This window comes from Epinephelus lanceolatus, chromosome 19 (assembly GCF_041903045.1).
Source record: "Epinephelus lanceolatus isolate andai-2023 chromosome 19, ASM4190304v1, whole genome shotgun sequence".
NCBI classification, from domain to species: Eukaryota; Metazoa; Chordata; class Actinopteri; order Perciformes; family Serranidae; genus Epinephelus; species Epinephelus lanceolatus.
Window position 1 is genome coordinate 10,847,395 of NC_135752.1, and position 27,493 is coordinate 10,874,887.

General features: G+C 40.5%; 1 protein-coding gene across 1 annotated transcript; it reads left to right on the forward strand.

Annotated features, from left to right (window-relative positions):
• Positions 1 to 6,828: 6,828 nt before the first annotated feature.
• Positions 6,829 to 24,106, forward strand: egfl7 (EGF-like-domain, multiple 7). Its single transcript, XM_033647076.2, has 9 exons — positions 6,829 to 7,008; positions 12,211 to 12,447; positions 13,041 to 13,163; positions 14,080 to 14,192; positions 15,434 to 15,529; positions 18,224 to 18,424; positions 20,316 to 20,389; positions 21,660 to 21,822; positions 23,591 to 24,106. The coding sequence occupies exons 2-9, from the start codon at positions 12,368 to 12,370 to the stop codon at positions 23,608 to 23,610; spliced, it is 870 nt and encodes a 289-aa protein (XP_033502967.1). The 5' UTR covers positions 6,829 to 7,008; positions 12,211 to 12,367; the 3' UTR covers positions 23,611 to 24,106.
• The last annotated feature ends 3,387 nt before the right edge of the window (positions 24,107 to 27,493 follow it).

Here is a 27,493-nt window from a genome sequence, read left to right on the forward strand (position 1 = left end):
CATTTCCAGCAAGGCTTTGGATGAGTGCATGCCTCAGCTTTGTCTGATGCTGAGGGTGACAGGGGAGTGATGGTGTTGGTGGCAGGCCTTGGATAACAGGATGTCCTGTTTGGCTTCTCAGCGTGGAAATCCTACAGAGCTGTTACACATGCTACACCTCTTGTCCTGTTCCTTGTGAATCAGCAAAGTTGATCAAATCTGAAACAATGGAATTTCAGCATTTCAACTTGATGAACTTAATGAACTTAATATGAATTCCAGAAATGAAGGAAATGTGGGGGAAATGTGGGAATGATGCTGCACAACTGCAGCGAGTCTCCATATCGTCATACCCATCTCTGCCCGTTTTACAGTAAACCACAAACACAATCACACAACATTAAGCCAGGCTTCACTTCTCCAGGCGGCTACGCGTGTTATAACCATATTAAAGTATCGAATCTCTAAAAGCTGCAGTTATGTAAAACATTGTTTATACTGCTGACTGATTCAAAACTCAGACGGAGACAAAGGGAGAGAACAACATTGTTGAAGCTGAGCTGTAACTTGAATTCTCTTCATTTTTTCTGGACAAAAATAATAATTATAATGACACCAAAGCAATTGTACATTTCTTTCCTCCATGTTTAAAAAAAACAAAACATTTTTGGGTTCAGAATAGGGATTTCAGCAGTTAAATGTTAGTCAGTGAACTGCCAAGATTATTTTAGACTGGTTACACAAGTCAGTCTATATATTAATGTTGCTACTCTTCAGTTTACTGGACTGTGCACCACCCTGGTCTGGTGGGAGCTAGCTAGGGGCACCGCTCATTCGATGATTACCACCAGCAATGCTGTCTTGACTCATCAGAGTTGTCACGGCAACATTGCGCCCATCATCTGGTCTCCTCGCTAAAGTTTAAAAGGGGCTACTGTCAGCTTTGATTGCACTGTTAGCAGTGTCAGCACAGATAGTGGTGCTAACTTACTGTTGTTAACAGTGTGAAAGGCATTTTGCAGCTCAAAATGAAGCTGCTTACTCATCAGGGCTACCTGGGGGTAGACCAGGGGGTGGCCACCATGTTTCCACAGCAACTGGTGATGTCATTCAAGTGATGGGACGGTGTTCCTGGCGGTAATTGCCGAATCAGCGGGGTTGCTAGTTAGCTCCCACCTGACTTGGGGGTTGCACAGTGCAGAGTGGCCAAAGGCTAACTAAGCAGTGGAGTGGAATGACAACTATGTCTCTGCATGTTTATGCTGATAGTCAACATAAAATAAAATAGAAAGTAAAACACTGACATCACAAGGCATTAAAAATATCACCACCACTAAATAGATATTGCTTTGAAATGCGACGGTAAAGCTTTATGAGTCAATGGAGCACCACACTAAAACACAAACAGACTTAGGCGAATAACAAAATCACACCTTCATGTACACGGGCTATCGTACATGGAGACATTAAAAAACATTTAATCTGTGTTACATCCTCTACTTTTCTCCCTCGCATTTATTGTGAAGGTTTGGACATTACTTGCCCTTTGTGTATCTCTTACACAGCTGTCTACACCATACTGATTTTAAATCTCTGTGTTTAAAATGTTATGTATTTCAAATTTTAACTGTTTTGGAGTTGTTGTTGGGCATAGCTGCCCTCTTGTTCATGCCCCATCCAGGGTCACCACGCCTGCCCTTTAGCAAAATCTGTCAGGCTCTCTTTGACGCAGATCCGTTTCCTGTCAAAGTGAGATTTTTATTGTTCCAAGGGAGAAGCCAGCAGAATCTCACTCCCCCAGCCTTTTCCTGTTTCCTCTTGAAGAGGAAGTGCTGCTTTGCTTCAGTTTTTTTCCCCCCTCCTGCATCTTCTCTGGGACAAATCTGGAACGCCAACTGCAAAACTTTGCTTGTGTCGGCCAAGTCTTGATTTCAAAGAATGAAAAGAGTTCCTTAAAAAGAGATACCCTCCCACTTTGGTCCCTCTTACACAAGCTTACACACACACACACACACACACACACACCAGTGCATTCACAAACAAGCCCACATTGATTTTGCATCCTCCTATATTCTAATGCGCCCCCTCTGAGCGATCAGCCTTGATGGTGTGTGGTCACCTGCGACCCCGAAGTGAAGTGTTCCCATGGTGCCTCAGCACGTAGCCTCTTTGTTATCGCAAAGAAAATAGTTCTTCGTATGCAGGGAGGATCAAATTATACATTTTGTCAGTGTTGGCTCTAAGTGAAAACTGACTGAACAACAAACACTAATACTGGGTGAAGGTAAATAAATCAAGTTATTTGTGATCATAAATTTAAGCAGAGAAGCATCCCATGCTCTGTTCTATTTGGGTAAAGTTCTGGTTCATGCCCCCAGAAGACAAACCACCCACTCATAACACACACACACACACACACACACACACACACACAGAAAACTGGTCTGTGTGTGCACGCGTGCATGCACATTTAACTGTGAGTATGTGGTCTGGTTCTGCACATGCTTAGAATGACAAATGAGTCCTGGTTGTCAGACTGATCTAAGTCAAGCTCAGCTTCAAGGCAGGGGAGGAGCAGCCTGTCTGTCTTCAATACATGATGTCAGCTACTGTATCACTACTGAAAGCTTTCTAAGGCTCACATTAGATACCTCATCTGAAGCTGAAAGCTGGGAAACGTAAAAAAAAAACAGGCCTCAGAAGAGGTCACTTGTCATTTCGAAAGAATTTGTAGACTAATACCAAGTTCCTGTACTTACGGACCAGCATGTTGAATCATTAACTCTTACAAAATATCTAGCACACTTTAAGGGTCTCAGGATCAAAACATGAATTAAGTGAGAAGGATTTTGGGTTATTTTACTACTGAATCACTGAAATGTTCCAATTCTGTTTCAAATAGATCAAACCTGTCGACAGGATCAACACAAACATCTCTGAAAGCTTGAGCATGTTTTTTCCAATTCCAGAGGTGTGGATTCAAGTCACATGACGTGGACACCAGTCAGATGCGAGTCCAAAAGTTTGTTGACTTTAGACTCGGGGAAAAAAAAAACAAAAAAAAAAACACTTGCAACTCGACTTGGATTTTAACCCCAATGAGTCGTGACTTCACTTCGACTTGAGCCTTTATGACTTAAAAAAACTTGATACCTTCCTCCCAAGTCCAAAGATTAAGAAGCATGTTATTCAAAAAGTGTGCCACAAATAAATTCATTTCCCTTAATTTCCTGAATCAACTAACATTACACTATTCGTTCCTAGCAAGTCACCACTTAATTCCTCAGATCCACTGTTAACCAATCTGACAGCATCCAGTCAAGCTGCAGGAGAGAACCATGAACTCAGGTTACTGAGCACCAATTGGAAAAAATGATAACAAAGGTAATTTCGTCACATAGAAAACCTAGGCAGTGGTCAACAGAAAGTGAATTGCAGTATGCAAAATGTGAAGGTCGAAAATTACAGACGGAACTGCAATAACTTCCAGCTGCATTTGACATTTGATGTTGCACAAAGAACAGTAAGTCAAGGCAAATATTAACATAGGGTGCAGTCATAAATCAAATCTGATACGCTTCATTCAAATAAGAGCGCTGTTGTTTGAAGAAACAGAGCCTTCTGTTTCTGCATGAATTCACAAACCATTAAATGAATCACACATTCACTCTGTTTGATGCTTTGCTGCTCCGTCTCCCCAGACAGAGTGCCCAGAGTACACTGTGTTGCTCTGAGAGTGTGGTGCTCCGAATAACCAAACAGTACATTTTGTGCCAGGGTGAGCATTATCAAATGCACCATAGACTGTACGTAAACATGGATGACATGCCTCCACTTTAACCCACTGTACTGAAGTGAAGCTAAAATATTCCTGATATGGCTGCTGCCATCTTGCTCTGGTGACGTCATTTGGAGCCAGAGTCTGCCCAGTAGTGACCTCGATAGTATCAAGGTCCTGGCCCATGCACCTGTCCGACCAGTTGTGAGCAGCCCCACTGAATGTGAGCCCACCAAGTAGCTCACGCAGTTGTTAGTTATGTTGTAAAACCCGTTTTATAGCATTAAATAATTAACTAAAACCAAACGAAGACAAACGAACACTTGAACTTACATCAGTTTGATTAAAACTAACTTGTATGACTGAAACCATCTTTGAGAATTTTTTTTTTTTTCATGTGTGCTTTGAGTTTTAAGTTTGACCCATGTTCCATGCACTAACATGGAGGGGGCGGGCTTTCTGACCTATACTGCAGCCAGCCACCGAGGGGCAATCAAGATGTTTCAGCTTCACTTTTTAAGCTGTCATGTCATCTATCTTTATGTACAGGGTGCGTTCCAAATTGCACATTTTTCCTTCTTACTTTTAGTGGGTACTGCAGCTGCCCTTTACTGTTGCATGCAGTAACATTGCACCCTGACCCTCTTCATATACATTACCTTACGTTAGCTCGCCAGAGACATAGGTCAACCCAGAGAGCTCTGTTGCTCTTAATTTGCAATGTATGTAGTTTTATCTTTTAAATTATAATTGCATACACTGTAGATTCTAACATATTGTTAATTACTTTCGCATTTCTCTGTCATTATTAGGATTTTGTTGTTGTATTCTTATTGATTATTTTGTTAATTCAAACAATAATATTCCTATTATTACTATTCCTTTGGTCATCAGATACTTCAATGCGCTGTAACCTGTCATCGTGACTTCTGAAAGCTGTCAATCAGATGTCAAAGAGCTGTCAAATCGCTGTGCAGAGGATTGTGGGTCAGAATAGTCAGAAAAGCATGCTGGCTTGCATACTGCAAAATGCGACTGGATATAGTAGGACATCCTGGTATTTTTGGTATACGGCATTTGACATAATATGTATTGGACATAATAAATCTTTTTCTGGCATACTATTTAGTATGGTAATATGAGTTTCGGAATGCATGGACAATTTATGGAACACATCCATAGTTAGCATCCTAATATTTCGCTAACGTTAGTTTAACAGCTCAGGAAGTTTTTAACAAGGTTGTTTTAACAAATAAATACAAATTGTAAAAAAGCATTCATGGTTTTTCTTCAAATTCGAAATCTCCTACTCAAACATTCAGTTCCACTACAACTTCCCCACCAAGCTCTGACATTCTCTCTAATGTGGTTACAATATTTGATACTGGTCATGAGGCATCGAAATATTGTTTCCTGTTTGCAACTCGGGCTCTATTCTTAAGTCAGCCTAGGTAGGAGAATGGTTTTAACTTAACATTCACAGAGTAGGAATAAAACAACATATAAAAGAACTATAAGAAAACATCACGGGAACTTTGAACGAGACTAGTGCAGTTTGAAATAATGAACAGGGTATACTGGTCCCCCTCAAGGTTATTTAGGGTGAAATTAAGAGACAGCCCAAATTGCTGGAGGTGTGGGGTGAGTGTTGGCACACTCCTCCATACGTTGTGGTCCTGTCCTGTTGCACAAAAATTCTGATCTGCTGTACATATCAAAATAATCCTTAAATTAGACATCTAATTTTGCCCAAGCTTGTTTGTCCTTGGTGATCCTGTCCCTTGAAAACCTTTGCCTGCACCCCAGGCAGACTGGGTCCAGACATATCAAACGTATTTATAACAAAATGGAAGGCAATCACCTTACTGCCAGCCAGGGTGTGGTTCTCCCAACTGGGTACTGTGGCTGCACATGAGGGCCTCTCCTTTAGGCTTATTAATCAGATGGAGAAACACCATGGTAAGTGGGTGAATCACATCTCCTTCATTAAAGGTCCCTGATGTAACTATATGATAACATACTGGCTCAAATCCTTAAAAATTATTCAGAAATGTGTTATATGACATTCAGTTATTTTCACATCTGCCAATGATTCTTTAATTCATTTACTTCTATTTTTTTATTTACTTATCTATTTTTATTTTTTAGAATTGTTAATTGTCTTTTTGTCAGTTTGTCTCACCATTGTCTTTTGTCTAATCATACAACTGTGTAACCTCTCCAGTCCTTGTACCACGTAGACTTTTGATGCTGTTTTTTGTTCAAAAGAAAATAATAAAATGTACTGATTATTTAAAAAAGCATTAATGATTTTTGTAAATTTAATGTTGGCATTACATTTGGTGAAGTGTATTTTTTGATTTGTCAAGGACTGTCAACTAAAAGTTCAGGACCTGGGACTTGACTTGGGACTTGCCTGTCTTGAATTGGTAGCCTACTTGAATGTTAAGACTTGAGACTTACTTGTGACTGGACATTATTATAGTGTGGATGAGAGTGACAAAATATATATATTATGGTAGTGATTTACCCTTCCTCCCTCTGAGGTGCACTGAGCTGCAATAGAAACTCACAAGCACGAGGAGGAAAAAGAAACTTGTGTCTTATCGTGCTACAGTTTGGCTTTAACAACCTGCAATTTAACAGATTTGATCTTAACCACTGTAAACATGAGCCTATATGAACTCCCACTGTGGCATCTGCTAAAATATTTGAAATGCCAGTTAAGTGGTGTTACATTAGGCTAGGTGTAAGGTTCAGTAACTGCAAATAACCCTCCAGTACTGATGATTCCGGTGTTTTCCTCTGGACTGCAAAGGCAGCAGAAGCCATGAGGTGAGAAGGCCCCCTTCAAGATGTCTGCACCACAATGGGGACAGAAAAATGCTTCAAAATCAGATTTGCGAAGCGGCTTGAGCAGGATGGAGAGTGTTTGTACAGGAGAAGGGTTTTATCAGCGCCAAACACTCACAGGAAGTCCGCTATGGGATTGTCCATCCAATTCCTGTTCCACAGGAAGCTCCGCATAAAAGCAACCGTAAACGCCCGCAGACATTTCATTTGTGGCCGCTCTACTCACAGGGAGCACCTCGTATCAACAGCGAGGGTTTTACTTGTAACCCAACAACCCCAGCTTTAAAAGAAACTGGCAGCATGGAAGAGCCCTCTAATCCACCGGTGGAGCGGCTCGTGCCCATGGCCGCCGCTCAGCTTGCGCGCGCAAACGCACCCGATGACCCTTTGCTGCTACGGTAAGATTTTTATTTATTTATTTATTTATTTACACATTTTCAGAAGCTTATGTTCATGTTAAGGCATTTAGGTCCTGTACAACTATGTTTTTTATTTTAATAAATTAAATTTTATTTCTCATTAGGCCTACTTACACACAGGGAACAAATATAGAGAAGGAAATGCAGACACAATTTATATAAACAAACTATTAGTCCTATAGGCTATACAGGCAAGAGCTGGTCATCAAACTGTATAGTTACAGTTCAGTCTGGTACTGTAGGCCACTGTGTGGTTACAGGTAGTGCTAAATAATAGCCTACATTCTGCATGGACAATACAGACTTGTTTTTATGGGCCTAGATTGAAAGTAGGCCTAGGCCTATATGTAATCATATATCGTGGGGACACATCCCACCAAATATTTAAATACTCAAAATGCCCCCCTCCACCCATACATTGATTAAAAAATATAAAGAAAAAATGCTATGCTATCACATGCAACCATGCACTACTGCCCAAGATGGACATTAGCAAATGTAATCCTAATCATAAATAAACTTAACAAAGTTCCATTATTATTCCTGCTGTTCTAGTATTAAGATGGACTGCAGTTTGTATGTGGTTTGTCTAAGTAGTGTAGCTGTTACTTGACTGCTGTGGGTAGGTACAAATAATGTCAAACACTGCTATCTCTATTTCATTATTTTCAAATGCATTAAAAGTGGAAAACTAGAGTGTAATATAAGTGTTACATAGGCTATATTACTGTCGACCGTTATCGATTTTGTGGTGTTGGTAAGTCATAAGAGAATCATAGTATGCAAACTTTTCCTGAATGGCCGCCATAATTTTTCCGAGTCACTCAGTCAAAAAAACAACAAAAAAAGAGATCCTCTGATCTAAGATTTTTGTTTCAAAATGCTTTAAAATGTTTAGTTGAGCTGTTAACATTTTAAAAATTAGATTGCATAGGAGTTACCCACAAACCCCCCCTAAAGGGTTGGGTCGCTGAGATTGAAAATTGTCCATCCCCCCCAGTGTTAACTAGGTGATTACGGCCCTGTGTGTAGCCTACATACAGACGAATGAAAGGAAAAGAATCATTATGTACATGCTGTTGTGCAGCGTTTCGCACTATACAGTGAAACAGTGAAATACATTGCAGTGCCTTTTATTTGGGGATTTCTGACTTTTTTTGTCTTGTAAGATCATGCCCATTAGGGATTTTAATACCTCTAAAAATCAGTAAATTGACAATAGAATATAGGATCCATGTCCCATAAGTATTTCTCAATGGAAATAATAGCCATGTAGTATAGGCTGTCTATAGTAGTAGTCTAGAGCATGACATAAATACAGAAATGATTCCTTATTTTTCTTTTTGCTTGATGTTATCTCTATTCATTTTTAAATGCAAGTCATATTTTGAAGAGATTTGCCTATAGGACATAGCTTCAGAGAAAAGAGATTGACGTACTAGTGTTGACATTAATTCTTAAAAGAAAAAAACAATTACAGCTCCTAATTACTCTCTAATTAAAATTTGATAGACATTTGTTTCTTTTGCATGTACAGGAAAGTTTTAAATTCCTTTTTTTTTCATTAATTGATTCATTTATTTAGAGATCATGCTAAATACGCTAGGTTGAATGATTCAGGACTCACTAAAAATAGAAAACCTAACCTCCGTCAACATTTTGTTTTTTGATTAATAACTCCCTGAATGGCTGCCGTTCTCTCGTTTTCTTCAGTTCTCCTTTGACAGTGAATGAAAGGATAGTTTCACTTTTATTCAAGTCTGCTGTAAAAACAAAAGTAAGGCACACATTAACCTGGAAACTGGTTTTGCTTGCTATAATCGTTCCTCTTTTCCACCCTGGGCATTATGAGATCAGTTCGTAATGCACGCAAGTAATGGCGGACAACATCCACAGTCCTTGTTCCATTGAACAAGAAAAACTTATTCCAAAGTTCATCTGAGGTTAATATGAGGGTTTATCAGTCGGTGTCAGCCAAATCACTACGATATAGTCCAACCTTGCAGTATTTTTGAGTAGAGATTTCCTATTTTGTGTTACAATCCCTCCTCCAAGGAAACACCGAAGCAGTTAGGATGAGATCTCTTAATGGCCAGAATGAACAGGAAGAATGATTCCAACGCCCAAAATATGGTTAGATGCTCATCAGTGTACTTGAATATTGTTATTAGATAGACTTCAAAAATTGTGAGCCTAACCTTTAATTGTATCAGCTGCCACCATAAAACAACACTGCAGGGTCTCTCTATCAAAGGCCAGCATGAGATATGTGTCTGTAGGTTTAAGAGGAGGTCTTAAATTAAATAAATTTGGCTTTTTGCTGAAGGATTTGAATTAATAACTATATTCCAAAATAATATAAAATGAGGGTAGATATGATCAACAATAAATCGTGACAGTTATGAATGAAAAAGTCTATGTAGCCTACTCCATATAGCCGGTACAATGACGTCACGCACGGGTCCCCGCAGTGCAGGCAGTCTGAGCTCCGGGACACCCAGCTGGAGGAGTGGGAGGAGGTCCTACCATCACCCCCCATGCTCCTGACAGTCTGAGCTCCATGAGAAACCTGACTAGTAGCGGAGTTTCATCCCTGGACTTGTTCACTCAGCAGCGGAATATAACAGGACTAACTTTGTTCAAGCCTCCTGCGTCTCTTCACTCCCTGCAGTGTAGGACTGTGTTGTTTTGGGGGGATTAATCTTAAGAAAGCTGATTGTTCATTGCACGGTTTGTGATTATTTTCGTATCCATGCATGCGCCCCTTGATATTGGCTTGTGATGGCTCGTGCGTGCGTGTCCGGCAGCACCCCCCGCGTGTTGTTCACAGCAGGGATGTGGTTCTGTGTGCGTTTATGTCCTGATATGTGGAGTCATGCGTGAGCGTGTAACTCTGGCGTGCGTGTGTGTGAGAGCATTACAGAGACGGTGCTCTGAGTGAAGGATGTTGCTCTTCACACAGTGATCTGTACAGTGCTGTAGAATAGCGCCCTCTCATGGAAAATGCAGGAAATGTGTCCGCTTATGTTATTCCTAATATGTCAATAGGCCAGCACTTATTGTATTTTGAATAATTAAGTGTGTTTGATGTAAGTCTTGCCTCCGTAAATGAGCTCTCTGCTGCTTAATCTTAGGGACTGTACTCTATTTATTAGAGGAAAGGGTGGCTCGTTTTTTTTAAATTTTTTTTTTTATCTTGACCCTCCCTGCAGCTACAAAAAAAAAACTTTCTTAGCCTTCCTGAGTGACTGGGCGAAAATGCATGACCCTCCATCAACCATAAATAACTATATATTCAGACCAAATGTAGGTATGGACCAAATTCAACAAGTTATCATCATGAAGGGAGCTATCACCAAAACAAAACAAACGACTAATTTATTTAAGAAACAGTCATGTTGCCAGTAGCAACATAGGCATATATTGCTTGTTTTCCAAAATAAACTGTAACATACCCAATAGTGGCAGCAGCAGTAAAAAAAATAGTAACTTGGCATGACAGATGTAATTAGATATAACAACGCACATTTGATGACAGAAAGTTAAAAGATGACAGCAGAATCTTTAAGTTAAAAAAAATCTTTTGTCATGCATGCAGAAGCGCCGGATTTACGCTTTTTTTTTTTTTTGGCAGGATCTGTTTATTACAAACAGTTTCTTTTAAGGATCATTTTAAATATGGCGTAAAATAAAGCGATTTTGATTAAATATCACCAGTTTAAGTTTAGGTTTGATAACGTTTCTTTATGAAAGCGTTTGTTGCACATGATGCGTCAAAGGACTGTTGGAAATGTGTGAAAATCTGATGATAGTTTCTGGTGTTGGCGACTTGTCAAAGAAACATGTCTATCAAACCCACTTGTGAGTTTTGGGATTCTTAAGGTATTTAGAATAAATACAAAATGTAACCATTTAAAGCTGAATTTCCTTCCCCACAACCAAATTAAAAATTAGTTCTTGAAAAAAATCAAAAATATATGAAGTCCCCACGCGCATGTTTTGCACCACCCCCTCCTCTCTCATAAATAACTAACAGTCCCTTGTGCAGAAATGTTAAGTAACGTACTTAATTAACCTCCAAAGAACAAATTAAATTTAGATATTTAATAGCTTTCCACAACATCATAATAAAAAGCTATTAGCCAGTCATATCATACTACACCCAACTAGTAAAACTATTTGGACACGTGTTCTGCCCTGCAGCGCCTCCCTCATCACCAACGTAATGATGCTTTATTGTCACACGTGTGCAAATGATGTCTTCAAAGTGGCCCCCTGCTGCGCTGAGTGTCACACCCGCTGCTCTGATTTGTGAATGAACACAGGTTTTAGATGTGTGTGTCCTGTCTTTGGGCATCAAGCCAGTGGGGGATCAGAGAGACATGCAAGCTGTCAACCTAGGCTTAGCATCACCCCCCCTCCTCAGGATAACCGAAGACTCTCCTGCAGGCTATGATCCCCGTCACCTGCCATCTCACCCAGCCGGCTTTAATGCCTTGTTAGAGATTTCCCATGGGTTTAGTATCTGGGCTGTTAAAAACGTGCCTGTGGGATAGTGTCTTAGCAGGAGCAGGTCCAAGCTGACTGTCATGCACTCTGGAATCGCCTCACGGTTAATCCTGTACAGTATGTAATAATCCAAAAATGGCGTGAAGGGATAAGTGAACATTTCTCCGAAGGGAGAGTACTTTGTCCGTTTGCTCTGTTCTTTGGGTTACTGTCTCAGCGTGCATGCAGATGCAGGTCAGAGAGAGTTCAACCTGCTTTGTCCACAAAAACTCAAGACTGCATTTACACTATAGGAGTGCATGTAATGCATAGATTCCCACATATGTGGCCGCTTGTGTGGGCTATTAGACTGTATGACATAGGAGATCTGCCAATGATTATTATTTTAATAGTTTAGAATTGTATGCATCATAAAAAGTTATGTTTATGCATGGCATTTAAGGCTGTCTGACACATTGCTGTAGGCCCAATTTAATATGCACCTCAATCTTATACATGATATGCTCCATCTCTCTTTCAGCTAAGAGCTCCATGGCCTGAAGAGACCTTTGATTTCATTCATTTGTTGGCTAAAATTTTAATTGCAGATGAAGAACAACTTCAGGACAACTTTTTATAAACCTGTTCAAAAACAGTGCTGAATTTTAATATGTCATCAAATCCCCTCTACAGGTAGCTGGAGTCGTCCTCCTGGAGGAAAACGTACACATTCAGCGTGAGGACACTTTGGCTACGATCCACGACTCCCCCCCGTTCCCCCTCTTCCCTCCGACTGGCACAGAGAAGAGTGTGAGAGACCGAGTGAGGGAACGTGGGAAAGAGGAAGACGATGTACCAAACGCTGCTTCTGTCCTCCTCCCTCCTCATCCTTCATGTGATGGGCACTCCACAGTTCTTCGCTCACCACGGGTAACAGCTCACTTAATGCTCTTCCTGTGTTTATTATGACCTGTCGTTTGATCGGTGTGGTCCTCCACAGCTGTCATTCAGACCTGTTTGTTTTAGCAACATTCTTAGCCACTGCAAATGTATACAAATTAGTCGAATGACATTTAAACATTTAGGAGTGTACTCTCTCAGGACCAAAGCTCCACCCTTGTGTCCAACACTATTATTACTACAGCATTATGGGGGAGTCTGCAAGCTCGTCTTGTCATTTTCACTTGATCTGCACAAAGATTAAAATAAACCAAAAGCCAAACGAAAGGTCAAGTGGAGCCAAAGAGGCCAAAGATCAGCTCTTAACTCTGACACTTTCAGGAGTGACTTCACGGGTCAGTCAGAAGCAATTAGGCTGCACGCCAGCTTCTGGTGACAAACAGAAACCTCGAGCCTCCTAATGTGAAGTTTTCAAGCTTCCTGAATCAGATGGGAGCTTTTTAGAGCCGAAATATCTCTGTGGAAATTACTTAGAAACTTCTCATGTAAAACCAGCTCAGCGACTCTTTGAAGCCAATGCATGTTCAAGTTTAAATGTTCAATCTCATTTCTCCCTTTCGCAGGAGGAGGGTGTGTGGCCAAAACCTCCGTCACAGCGTTGCCATGGCAACAGAGTCATACGTCCAACCGGTGCACAAGCCCTACATCACCCTGTGTCAGGGGCATCGCCTCTGCAGCACATACAAGTAAGGCTCAGACTGCTAGTTAAACACGCTCCTCAACAAATTCCCAAAAGTCAGACATCTCCAGCTTTTGTTGCGCTGAACAGAGTCCACATGTACACGAGGACTCAGGCCACAGCAAAAATTAAGCCATCACAAGATTTACTTTATTTAATTAAGGTTGTAAACAATGCTTGACATGTTTAGGAAGGGAGAGGGTTAGAAGTGCAGTCTTAAATAGATCTAGACTTTCTCCCACACACACAAATCCATGTTTTACACAGAACTGGGTCATGGTGGCACATATTTGGGTGGAATCTAAATATCGAGTACTTTGTGTAACTACGGGAAATGAACTGCCTGCCCACAGAGACCGCGGTCATGTTTATTTTGGACCGCGTTTCCCTCCATACTTGCGTGCTCTCGATCTCTCTCTAGCTCTGATGCGTCTAGTCCCTCCTTACATTCCCTCCGTTTTAATCTTTTTTTTTTAACTCTTCCCTCACCACCAAAATTCATTTTCACTTTTGGATTTTCTTTCTCATCATGTGCGCAGACCTCAGACTGTTACAGGCCTTCTAATCCCTGGGTTATTCTCCTTATTTTAATTGTTTGATCCACTCTTGTTGCTTCCCCTGTCTTTAGCTTCAATCTCAGTTTATCACTTTGTATCTCTCCTTGTAAACCAAACATACCAGAGTCAACTTCACTTCCCCTGCCTCCTTCCCTCCATCCCTATCTCATCTCTGACACACTCTTGGAATCCAGTGGTCCGTGGTTTCACTATCCCACCAAATTCCCATTCTCTCATCAGCGTTCTTTTGGTCTGACAGAACATGGAAAAAGACTAGACCGACTCAACCACACACATGAGGGCGATGACAGCATTGCCAACAATCAGGAATCCCTAACTGTGTGTGTCTGTGTTTTGTCTCCATAGGACTGTGTACTCGGTGGCGTACCGGCAGGTGAGCAGAGCGGCACCTCCTTCGTATTTCTACTCAGAGTGCTGCCCGGGCTGGCGGAGATTTCACTCTCACAACTGCAACCAAGGTAACTTGGAGGGGCCCGTGATGGGTTTATGTGTTGATCTGTACCTGCAATGCCTGCAGATTTTCAAATGTTAAAGGAATAGTTAATTTTGGGAAACATGCATGTTCACTTTCTTGCTGAGAGTTAGATTAGTAGATAGATATCAATATCAAACCTCTACACTTAAGATGAAGCTGCAGCAAGGAGTCAATTAGCTTAGCATAGCATAAATACTGGACAAAGGAAAAAGCTAGCACTCCTGTCTAAAGGTAAAAAAAAAAAAAAAAAAGTACTAAAAAAAATGCAGTAGAAAAACAAATTTTTTTTTAAAAACTTTATTTTTGGAATGACATTTAACATGATAAGAGAAAATTCGAAACAACTATTAGATGTTTCCCCATACTTCTAGTCTTAATGCTAGGCTAAGCTAGCTATGTTCTGGCCACAGCATCATATTTAGTTTTCAGACATGAGAATGATTTTGGAGATGTGGACTCAAGTCACACGACTTTTAGCCAAGTCACAAAATTGATGACTCAGTCAAGTTGCAGGAGAGAACCATTAAGAACTAACGTTACTTTACTGAGTGCCAGTTAGAAAAATATGATAGCAAAGATCATTTTGTTTAGGTGCAAAAACTAGTGGTCAATAAAAAACAAATTGCAGTATGCAAACACGCAGGTCAAAAATTACAGATGAAGATGCTTCTGTATTTATTTCCTAAAAACCAACTTGTTTTGTTTGAGTGCAATAAGACTGATTTAAGACTTGAAACTCAAAGTTTAGGACTCAGGAGTCATCTTGGCACTTGTAAGTCTTGACTTTGGACTTGAGTGCAAAGACTTGAGATGTACTTGTGATTTGCAAAACGATTAGTAGGTCCCACCTCTGCAATTTTCTTATTTAACTCTTGCCAAGAAAGTATCAAGTTTATTTTCCAAAATGTGCATCCAGCCATAAAACTACAGCCTGTAATTACTACACATTGTGTTTTGTGATTAAACAAACGAGATATAGTATTTTAATTTGAGAGCTTTAGGGCCTCTGGTTGGCAGATTTTTAGAAAGCAAGGCTAGCTGTTTCCCCTTGCCTCCAGTCTCTATGCTAAGCTAAGCTAACCATCTCCTTGGCTGTAGCTTCATATTTATATCACAGACATGAGAATGTTTTTGATTTTAGTTTTTTATGTCTAACTCTCGACAAGAGAGCAAGTTAATGTATTTCCCCAAATGCTGAATCATTCCTTTACATTTCTCTTACAGCTGTGTGTGGACATCCCTGTGGGAATGGAGGTACCTGCTTGAGACCCAACCAGTGTGCGTGTCCGCTAGGCTGGACAGGAAATCAATGTCAAACAGGTAAACAAATGCACACACACAGTCTCCAAAGGTTAGACCAAGTTATTAGTTAAGTCTTTGCACTCAAGTCCCGAGTCAAGACAGATATGTCCTGAGTCAAGTCCCAAAGTCAAGAAACTTTGAGTTATGAGTCTGAAACAAGTCATAATGCACTCTTCACCACAATTTTAGCAATGGAGTAATAACGTTAGCTAAGCATTAGCTCGCTTACTACTGTTTGTTATCATTAGCCTGGTTCTAGTTCTTTGTGCAACTTTAAATGTCGAATGAAATTGGAAATTGTTGCATCTCCACCTGTAATTGTCGACTGTGTTGACGTTTTGCATACCGCAGTCATTTTTTGTTGACCACTACGTAGGCTTTGTATGCTAATGAAATTATCTTTGCTAGCATGTTTTCAACCAGCTTTCAGTAATGTAACGTTAGTTCTTCATGGTCTCTCCTGCAACTTGATTAGTAGTCTCGCCACCAGACAATCAGATATCTCCGCCTTCTGATAGTCTGGGGACACTCCTTTCTAAAGTGTGTTTATCACACCAGCGAAAACGGCCGGCAACAAAGCAACGCCTCTTGCATTTTTGAAAAGGACACACCTTCTCGGAAATGTGCGCTCCCCCTTTTCTCGTCCGCAAGGAAACAAATACGCAGAGAGCTTGAAAATGGATGCCGAGAGATTTAACTCCGTTTTATCACACGTGTGCTCATCCGTGAAGAAAATATTTTTTCCAGCGGATGTCTTAGTTACAACATTATTGAGCTAACTGGAGTAGTGTCATGTCGTATCCGACAACGGGAGGCTTTTAACAGATGACGTCCTGATGTTAGCTTTGCTGCTGCTGTTAGCTGTCCCTGTCAGCTGCAGCCACTGATGCTTTCTAGACATCGTGATTTCCCAAAACTGAATAAATACCACACATAGCAACACAAAACTGCTTTGCTAGCTCAATCATGTTGTAACTAAGATATCTGCTAGAAAAGATATTTTTTTCACGGACCGTTTAATGAGTTATTACCTAGAGTGACCATATTTTGATTTCCAAAAAAAGAGGACACTCGGCCAGCCACGACATAGCCTACTTAAATGATACTCGCAGTTTACTCAAAGATGCCTTATAATTTTAATATATTTAAAATTTATATGTATGGATAGAAAATTCAGTTATATTACAAAATAATATCTCTCAAAGACAGAAATTCAGATAGGCCCCAATAGGGGACACATACACACACTAGAGTGTGGCTACCCGATCTGAGCCCGACGGTACCCGACAGGTCGGTCCGGGTTTGGTCAAAAATGTAGCTATAAATTGTATTCGGGCTCGGGTCGGATTCGGTCAGCTTTCAGTGAAAATGTAGTGTAAAAATAAATAAAATCCTATTGTCTGTCCTGTTATTGCTTGAACACTGTTATTTACGTGACAACACCTGAACATAACACACACAGACACACATTGGCTGTTTGTTTCTACCTCTCCCCTCGCTGGAAGTCTCGGACCTCCAGCCGCCCGCCTCCGCCTTGATTAAACGCTGAAAATAAAATAAAAGAGGGAGGCAGGTTTTTCCTATTTTATCTTATTTTGTTTTATTTCTCCCTCTCCTCTCGCTAGAAGCGTCGGACCTCCCGCCTCCCGCCTCCCGCTCCCGTCTCAAACACGGAGGTCTCCCTCTCCGCAGCTGAGCACCCACGGCGCACGCCCAGCCTGTTAAATAGATGTGAAAAGTGGACATGTCCGGGCAAAAGAGGACGTTTGGTCAGCCTATCAGACACTGCTAACGGCTAACAGGGCTAACAGCTAATGGTTAGCCCAGCTAAACGTGCACACAGAAATAGTAATGTTTGTTCAATCATTGTGTTTATAGACTTTAGAAACATTGGATTAGTCCAAACGGTGATACAGTGATGTGAAAAATGTGATATATAGGCTATATATATAGCTAAAAGCTCTGCTGGTTTTCTACCCGGAAGTATTTGTAAACAACAAGGCGATTCCCTCTATAGTCCGGCCGGACGGATGAGTCATGGCCTTGTAAAAGATTATGTTTGTTTCTTTTAGTTGGCGAGAATGTGTCGCTGCAAACGCGACAAACATCCACTAACTTTGACGGCATTTTCTGCAAGCACGGCTGAGCCATTTTGTACCGCTACATGTGTTTCTAGTGGGACTATGTTTACATGCACAAGAGTTCAGCGAGCCACCAAAGGACCGCCCTGCAGATTTACTATTGGTTCTGCAACGTAGGGAGTTTTTTAAACTTTGAAATTGTATCCGCCCATCTAAACACAAAATCAGAGAGAAAGACATCAGTCTTTAGTTAAGCAAAGCGTCTAAAGACTGACTTGTGAGTCTACTTGATTAGATGTTAGCTTGCTAAGAATGGAATAGCATTAATGTTAGTTGATTCAGGAAATGAAGGGAACTTAATTGATTTGCTGCCCTCTTTTTAAACAACACACTTTTTAATTTTTGGGCTTGGGGGAAGTAATCAAGTATATTTAAGCCAAAAGGCTCAAGTCCGAGTGAAGTCATGAGTCAGTTCAAGATGCAAGTCTTTTTTGATTTTGTCAAGTCAAGTCTAAAGTCATCAAATTTGTGACTCGAGTCTGACTCAAATCCATGTCATATTACCTGAGATCATTCCTCTGCTAGTCTCTGTGAACACACATATCAACCTATTCCTTTGTCTTCCTATCAGATGTCGATGAGTGTAGCGAGCAGAGGCCATGCGCCCACGAGTGTGTGAACACAGCTGGCAGCTATCGCTGTGCGTGCAGAGACGGCTTCATGCTTGCCGGAGATGGCCGTTCCTGTCAAGGCCTTCCTCCTCCTCCTCCACCTCCTCCTCCCCCTACCACCCAGACCAGCCAGGCAACAGTGGGTGGTCACACTGATGCGGGTAAATAAGCAGCGTAGGAGTGTGTGTGCATTCACATAGCATCATTTGGTGTTTTCTTGCAGCAGCAAAGTGTCTGGAGCACAGAAGAAAGGAAACATAGCCAGCTTCGCGGTCCATTATTACTTTTGGTACGCGCTATGCCACTCTCAACTCGTACCGTGAGTAATAATGCACTGCGACTGGTGCCGACTCCAGACAGACGTCCTGCGGTCTGGCCCCCGTGCCGTGAAACTGGGACCAGTTGCTCTTTGATAATGACTCAGTTGACTCCTATGAGTCCTGCAAGTAAAGCAAACATCTGACTCTAATAGAGCTCCCACGTTAATACAGACAAAAATGTTGCCATGTTGTCTCTCACCATGAAAAAGTCTATTTTCATTTGTGTGTGCTTCCTGTATCTTAGCAACAAAATAATACCCCCCCCCCCCCCCCCCATGTCTACAAATGTAGTAGTTGACCTCGGGACATGTCTTTTAATTCCTGTTCTGTGTCAACGTTATTGCCGCTTTGGGAATTATTGCAACATGAAGCCTTAAAGAAGACATACCTTTTCCTCATTTCTCCCATATCTTTTCACCTTTGGGGATTTTTGTGAGTCACCAAACTGTAAATCTAAAAGGGATTCTGTCTCATGTGCTTGTCAGGAAATGAAAGAGCTCTCATGTAAATGTGAGAGTGCCAAATTTTCTCGGGCTCCGCTCCAAACTCCCTCCTCTTTATCAGTGTTTTTGTGGTGAAGAAAGTCACACAAAATGGAGCTCCTCAGCTAAATTGAGACCGTTCACTCCCACGACTCCACGCCGCGAGTCCTGCAAGTATTGCTGAGTAGACAAAAAGACATAAGAAGAAAGGGGAGGATGAAAAGCCAAAATATGACAGATCTTTCTCCTCTGTGAAAGCGACGGATGTGTTATTTGTGGCAGCGCACTCAGTTTCACCGCGCAGCTCTTAGATGCAAAAAATGCAAGCCCAGCAGAGATGTTTTACTTGAGACTGCATTCCGTTATCTTTTATGCAAGCGTCAGAGGGGTGTTGATGGAGATCACGAATATAAACACAGGTTTAAATGCTCAAAAAGTAGACCATCACTCTGACCCAAGCTGCTGTGGAGGAGTGTTGGACTACGTTTGTGTCTCTCCATCTTCCCCCTCTTCATCTCCCCTTTTCACTGTGCTCTTGGCCAACACTTGTAGTCTCATTCCAGCTCCATCAACCCTGTCTGCTGGGGGTCATCACCAGCCCCCACCTCCCTTTTCCTCCTCCTCCTCCTCCTCCTCCTCCTCACCCTGTTTCTGAACCCATTCTTGTCTCAGTAATGGACCACATCTGGGAGAGATTGAGCTGCTTTAGCTTTGTCTGCCAAAGCACAGCAAGAAAGCAGGGGGTCCCTAATTTTGCATCCCGATCTGGGTCCCGCCTGCTCCTGGGATGTTCCTCCTGGGTGGAGCCGGGCAGACACTTCCCTGTAACCGATGCATGTTCACAGGAGGCATGAATGAGCGCTCGTCTATTTCTGGTGACCCCTCTTTCGGCTTGTGTATCGGATTTTTTCAGCCGTTCCCATATCCATGATTCCCCCTCTGTGCCCTAAATTCCCCCAGCCTCCCTGCAGCTCTGCGGCCCTCTCCATGGTTTTGAGTTCACAGACGTTGCAGTGGCCATGAATCATTTGAGGAGAGGGATTGATGAGGGGCAGGATGCTCGAAGGAATCTTTCGAAATATAAACTTAAGATCTGAGAGAGAGGATTAAACACACTTTGTTCTCGCCTTTGATCCATGTTCTAACCCTTCCCGCCCCGCCCCTCCTCTCTTGGTTTCCAGTTGCACAAATTCAAACCCGACAGGTGCTGTCCTCTGATGTATGTTTCTGTATTTGTATGGTTTCTACAGATGGGCTCAGCCAGATGGAGAATGTGACGGAGGAGGTGCAGAGCCTGAGGAACAGAGTAGAGCTCCTGGAAAAGGTATATGAGAAAACACATGAACGTCATGTAAGGATTCCTGAACAGGCCCACAGGGCACAGGCCCAGGGGCTCAAAGTGTCAGGGGCACCCCCTGGCCTTCACCTGCAAAATGTCACTCAAATTAACACGTACCGACCCAGAAGAAATGACCAAAAAGAGACACAAAATAACTACAAAAACAGGCAAAATAACCACGAAGAGAGACAAAACTACTGCAATGCCACACAAAGTAACTGCAAAGAGACGCAAAAAGATTACAAAGCGATACGAAATAGCCAAAAAGGACATAAAATTACTTCAAAGAAACACAAAATTACTTCATTATGACATAACATTACCTCAAAGAGACTTAAATGACTACAAAAAGCATACAAAATGACTATAAAGAGACACAAAAGAACTACAAAAGACAAAAATTACCCTAAAGAGACATAAAACGACCCCAATGAGACAAAATTATTACAAAACAACATAAAACAACCAAAAAAAGACATCAAAGAGGCACAAAATGGCCTCAGTATGACACAAAATTACCCCAATGACACAAAAAGTGACTACAAAGTAATGCAAAACAACTAAGAAAGACAGAAAATTACCCCTAAGAGACAAAACAGCCACAATGATATACTGAATGACTACAAAGTGACACAAAACAACCAAAAAAGACACAAAATTACCTCAATAAGACATAAAATTTGCTAAAAGAGACTAAAATAACTACAAAAAGACACAAAACAACCACAGAGAGACACAAATTGACTGAAAAAGAGACACAAAACAACCATAAGGAGACAAAATGACCACAAAGAGACATGAAACCGCAAAATGATGTGTAATGATGACAGAGAAATGCAAAACCACCAAAAAGTCTTTGTGTCTTGCTCATATGTAGGAGAGGTGGTGGGGCCCATTGTGTCATAACACATGATAAACACATGTTCAAACAAACACACAAATAAAAGCCACCTGCCCAGATACCTCCCAGCTTCACTCACTAGGAAAACCTCTGGTCCTAGTATGATATAAAATCTTAGTTGCTATTTAATCCCCAAACAAAAGATTCTTTGAAATGCCAGACCCACACAATGGCTTTTAAGATGTTTTATGGTCTTTATTAGAACCCTGCCTCTTTTTAGTGAAACACACATTAGCTTGTTGAAGTATAATTATGCTGTAGGTCACATTGATTTTTTTGTTTACGAGGTGACTAATAGTCTTTTTCTGGAGCAATTTTCTCTTTTCCCTCACTTCCCTTTCTCCCTGTGCGCAGAAGCTGCAGCTGGTGTTGGCCCCCTTCAGCAGCTTCTTCCCACTGTCGCTGGACGAGGGCTGGTCAGAGAAAACCACCTTATTGTCCCACTCCTTCCAGCAACTGGACCGCATCGACTCCCTGAGTGAGCAGATTGGCTTTCTGGAGGAGCGCATCGGCACATGTGAGTCACCAAAGACTGACCTTTGACCTTTGATTGTTCAGAGTTGTGAGCAGAGGAGCAGGAAAAAAAAAATCCAACCTTTTGTTCAACACCACTGGAACTGTGTTTCCCAGGAAAGCAGGAACAGCTTTTGAACATCTTCAAAAAGATCATATAAAAGCCCCAAAAGTAACAGTTGTTCATAATGTAATAAAATATAATGTATTAATAAAAATCCAATAACATAATAAAATATTGTGCCTGTAATATAATAACCTTTTTGGCTAAGTAAGTTCAGTGATCCAATAAAAGCAAATCAAACTGTAAGTGAAATGATGCATTTGCTCTTAAATTATAACCTAATTAAGGTAGTAAATATTAGATAAGGAGTCTGTAAGTGGCTCCGTATATACTAATGTCAGTATGCACCACTAATGTCAACCTCATGGAGGCGCTAGAGGAAATGTCAGGGGATCACCAATGTCAGCAGCATTCATCATCAGGGAACCATGAATGTCAGTAATAAAGCAATAAAGCAGTAAATTAATATTTTATATTTAGTTTTTCCTTAAGGGGGGACACTACAGGTGAAGAGGGTCAAACTTTTAACACATAGATATCACCATGAAATCATGCATTATCTAATTAAATATGCACTAATTTTAACACATTTCCAAAAGCCAAGTTCAAAATCGTTGTTATATTTTGTCAACATATTACAGTCGACAGTTTTTTACAGAGGGAATATCTCTTACATCTCTTTTCATCACTCCAAAAATCAGAAAATCCTGTCAACAGCCATAAAAAAAAATCTGTTTTCGCCATGCTTTTAGGAGTAAGTTCTGGCTATGACTAATATGTATACAAAGAAATCCTTCAGCAAACATTCAAAGACCTGCAAAGGTGTTGTCCAAACCTGCAGGCTCTTGCACATGCCGTGGCCTTGGAGAGACCGAGGGACACTGAGGATGTGGCCTCTGGCCAGCACACTGTTGAGCGCTTAAAAATGGCTGCTTGTAGAGAGGCATTGTCCCCCATGGCACCTTATTCTAGAAAAAAATCGATCAATCAAAATCTGTTTTGTGTGAAACCGCTCAGTGAGCAACATCTCTCGTCTCGCACCATATATGTCACCAACACCAGTTAGCTAGCTAGCTTGCTAGGTAACTTAGCAATGTTTCATGGACGTAGTTAATGTAATATAATCTGATGTGGTTTCTCCAACAACTTCTGGTCTTCTTATCAGCCGGGAAGCGAAAGAATGAGCAAGAGCCACTGCTCATGTGAATTTATTCCTGTACGAAACACACAGGCGCCGTATCGTTAGCAATAGAAAGCTATGATGTTATGTACATGACTTGTGTAGTCTCTCTAATCATGTATTTTCAGTCTTATACTTAAGCTGTTTTATGACAAACTTCGACTTTCTTGACTTGCAGAACTATCGTTTAAATTGACAAACATCATATGTGTACTATTCCACACAACTTAAATGGGATCAAATGATTGCTTGTTTCTCAACATCAACTAACGTACATATATTTTCCCAAATAATGTCCCACAGTGGTCCACAGGAAGGGGAGGGACTTGGCCTCTCTATTTTAGTGAAAATGATAAATAATACGTAGCATGTACGGTGTAATGAACAATAAACATGTTTGTCAAACTAACTTGTTTTTATTAAGTTTTTATGTCTATAAAATTAAGTTGCCGTTTTTAAATTGTTTTTAAATTTAATGGCAAATGGCCAAACCATTATAGTAACTCTTTCCACTCCTCTCTCCTGTAGGTTCTTGCCAGGAGAATTAGCCACCGAACACGAGTCACAAAATTTCCAGACATCTCCCATGAAGTTACACAGCCCGTCAGAGATCGTACGCACCAAGATGGCTGCCATTTGAAAGAAAAGGGGACGGCAGAAAGCAGAAACAGCCTCAGTGACGCACACATCGCACAAATCATCATCTGTGATTTTCACTATTCCCAACAGCTTCATTTACTTTTCTCCTTGAATCACTGTCAAATATCTTGATTTTGTAACAGTACCTGTGGCAGGGTCATGTTCAACATGACATCATCTCTGGAACATCTGAATGAATCCCCCTGAGGGTCAAAAGTCAAACTGGCCACTTTGTTTCCGTGTTTGTTTTGCATCAGTGCAGCTGTGTCCTCTGTCCTGGGGCAGACGTGGACATCTGTATTTATCTATTTAAATTATGATTACGTCTTAGTTATTTCTCAGTGCTCCAATAGACATTTTTAACTAGTTTTGTAACATTTTGTAATAAAAACGTTTTAATCAAAACACCGTGTGTGCTCACTATTATGAATGGATTACTGAATAATGTTTGCAAATACAAAGTCCTTTATACACTGCTGATAGAAGATCAGACAAGCTCTCCATTAAGCTAACACAACACTGACACAGTGTTGACCTCTGCTATATACAGCATGTGGTGAAGGAAGTATTCACATCGTTTACTTATGTAAAAGTATCAATACTGAAATTTGAAAGCGCTTCGTTACAAGTAAAGCCCTGCATTTCAAGTTGAACTCAAGTCAAAGTATGTAAGTACTCGCAAAATGTTATTTAAGTATCAAAAGTTTTCATCATGCAGAGGGGCCATTTTCTAAGTGTGTCAATACAGTACTTAGGAAAACTTAAAATGAGTGGAAACCAATCTGTCAGCCCAGTGAGAATATTTCAACAGAAATGACCATTTTTCCCCACTTATTTTAAAGGTCCAGTGTGTAGGAATTAGGAGGATATATAGGCAGAAATTGAATATTATATTCATAACTATATTTTCATTAGTATATAATCCCCTGAAACTAAATATTGTTGTGTTTCTGCTACCTTAGAATGAGCTGTTTAAATCTATATGGGAGGCCGGTCCTCTTAATAGAGTTATAATAATAACTGGATACTGGACTCCAAGATGGCGTCTACTCAGTCCAATGGAACTGCTTGCCTGATGGATACGCCAAAAAAAAGTTTCTAGCCTTAGAGTTTACTTCCGTAGTATCCCTGAATGTGTGCTACAGTGCCGGCCCCGCCCGCAAGTTCCTTCACGGCCCATAGACATGACATTTAGATGGTGTCATGTCAAGGAAAGTTTCAAAAATATAACACCTCCATTGATTTGAATAAATAATAATAAAAAAGAGTCATAATTGATTTGCAGTTTGAAGTGTCTTGTCAACAGTTTTACAGAGATCTCTTTTGTAATGGTGGTCTATTAGATTTTTTTTTCTGTAATACCTTGCGTGGCCACTGGGAAAAATTGGAAGCAGGGCTGAGCTGCTTTTCTGGAGGCCTAGTTCTCATCCATGGAGTCTGCCATGTTGTTTCTACAATAGCCCAGAACGCACAAACCCAACACTGGCTCTAGATAGGACCATGCACATTTTTGCACTAGCTACAGTAGCTCTCCTACAGGCTTGGCACACCCAAGAAATTTCAGTTGGTTGTAATCTGCAACTTCACCACTAGGTGCCACTAAATTCTACATAGTAGAAGTCAACACATTCAATCAAGTTGCAGGACAGACCCATAAGGAACTATGTTAAGTTACTGAGCGCCATTTGCAGAAAATGATACTTGATAGATTTTGTTCGCACACAAAAAAAGGCAGTAGGGAACAAAAAACAAATATGTACTACAAATAATGTAGTATGCAAAACATGCAGGTTGATAATTACAGAAAAATGGGCAACAACTTCCAACTGGTTTCAACATTTGAAGTTGCACAAAGACCAGTAGGTTGAGGCTTCATAGTTTTTTTAAGATAATTTATTTGATGCTTTTGCCTTTATTATAGAACAGCTGTAAAGTGACAGGAAAGGTGGGAGATAGAGCAAAGGGCCGCGGGTGGAGAACAAACCCCAGGCTGCCGCTAAGGACTCAGCCTCCCTGGTGAGCTAAATGCCACACCTCTATGCTTCATAGTTAGCAACCTAGTACTTAGCTAATGTTATCTAAACAGCAAAGTGACTTTTAACAAACTTATTTTAACAAATAAATGCAAATTTAAAAAGAGTTTGCATTTTTGTACATTTATATTGGCACTACTTTTATTTAAGAACTCAGTATGACTTGTTTAGGACTCAAAACTCAAAAGTTTAGGACTTACTTGTGACGGTCAAAACAATGCTGTGATCCCACCTCTGGGAAATACTCAAGTCAAATAAAAGTACATCTAAACTGTACTTAAGTATTTGAGTAAATGTACTTGTTTACTTCCCACCACTGACTGTAATATAAACCCCAGAGGAAGGCAAAGCAGGCATTTCAGTGCACGACCACGTAAGAAAAAAAAGAATCGATTTTTATTTATTCTTTTGCAAGGCATTCACGTTTACCCAGAATAGGTGAAATCAAGAACACTACATCGTCAATATTAACCAGATACTATAATGGGCGTCTATATCATGTGTGCATATTTACACACACATACAGTAAGGGACCACACACATACAAGGCTCTGCAGGATGTCGGCTCTGTTTCTCATATCCATGTAAAGCTACCATCAATTACATTTTAAGAGCTTTGGTGAAAATCAGGAAAAAAATTAAAACTTGGAAGTCCATTTTTATTGTTTCACCCAAACTCAGCATGAAAAGTGCTTTATTAAGGTTTAGAATACTTTGAATATTTGATCTTACAGTATCTTAGTTCGTAAACAACTGCCCAAAATCAGCCAGCGGGGTTGTTGCAGAGCCTGTTCTCTATTAGTTCAAGCTCATGACACAAAGCTTACAAATCACACATCTGTATTGCAAAATAACTCAGAAATCAACAGGAAATAAATGGATAAAAGACTCCACTAGCAAAATTTATATGGTATAGTTCATATTTTGGAAGAAGTCAATTTGGTAGAGTACGTCATAGCATTCAAACCACTTGCTGCAAAGGTAAAATCTACCCTTACAGATAAAAAGTCAATAAATAGATTCAAGAAACAAAACAGGATCAGATTAATTTGTATTAATAGGGGTTAAATACCTGCCTTGAACATAAATAAAACCCTGACCATCACATGTACTTAAAGCCGGTATCACTAAAACTACTGTTGCACTCAACTATGAACAGCGGTGTACAGGCTTCGTACCAAAGTATTAATAAATCCATTCACAAAATCATCTCCTTGAACTCTGTGTGCACGAGTCAGTCTAAATTTAACATTTAATGGTCAAATAAATACCCTAGATGTGACACCAAGTGTATGCAAGACAACATCCCATGTTAATACAATAACTTCAGGAAAAAAAACCAAAACAGTAAGATGCAATTATTAGTGCAAAAATATCCTGAATGCTGGAATACATTCTCAGATTGTGTTTGATGGGCAAAAGCGGCAAAATAAATTATTTTGCAAAATAGTGTGAAGGCAGTGAGCAATGTGAAAAATAAGACCTGGATGTAAACAGTTAAGTTCTATGATGCGGTAAGAAGTCAGTACATGTTAGAAAACATAAATCGAGCGTGAGCAAAACTATCCGAACAATCCAAGGTGCAACAACAACAACCAATCAAACTTAAGGCCAAAATTCCCACGGCTTCTTAAATAATTAATATTCTTCTAGGAGGTTAAGGAGTAACTGAATCAGGACGTCACAACTAAAACAATGTTATTCACTTTCATGTTGATTAAAAAAAAAACAGGGAAAAACTTTAAACTCTTGAGATGTA

What these genes read in the sequence shown, in the direction of transcription:
- egfl7 (XM_033647076.2), top strand. Translation starts at nt 12,368, where the DNA reads ATGTACCAAACGCTGCTTCTGTCCTCCTCCCTCCTCATCCTTCATGTG. An exon ending in CAGTTCTTCGCTCACCACGG is followed by an intron (nt 12,448 to 13,040) that starts GTAACAGCTCAC and finishes TCCCTTTCGCAG; the next exon opens with GAGGAGGGTGTGTGGCCAAA. An exon ending in GAGTAGAGCTCCTGGAAAAG is followed by an intron (nt 20,390 to 21,659) that starts GTATATGAGAAA and finishes CCCTGTGCGCAG; the next exon opens with AAGCTGCAGCTGGTGTTGGC.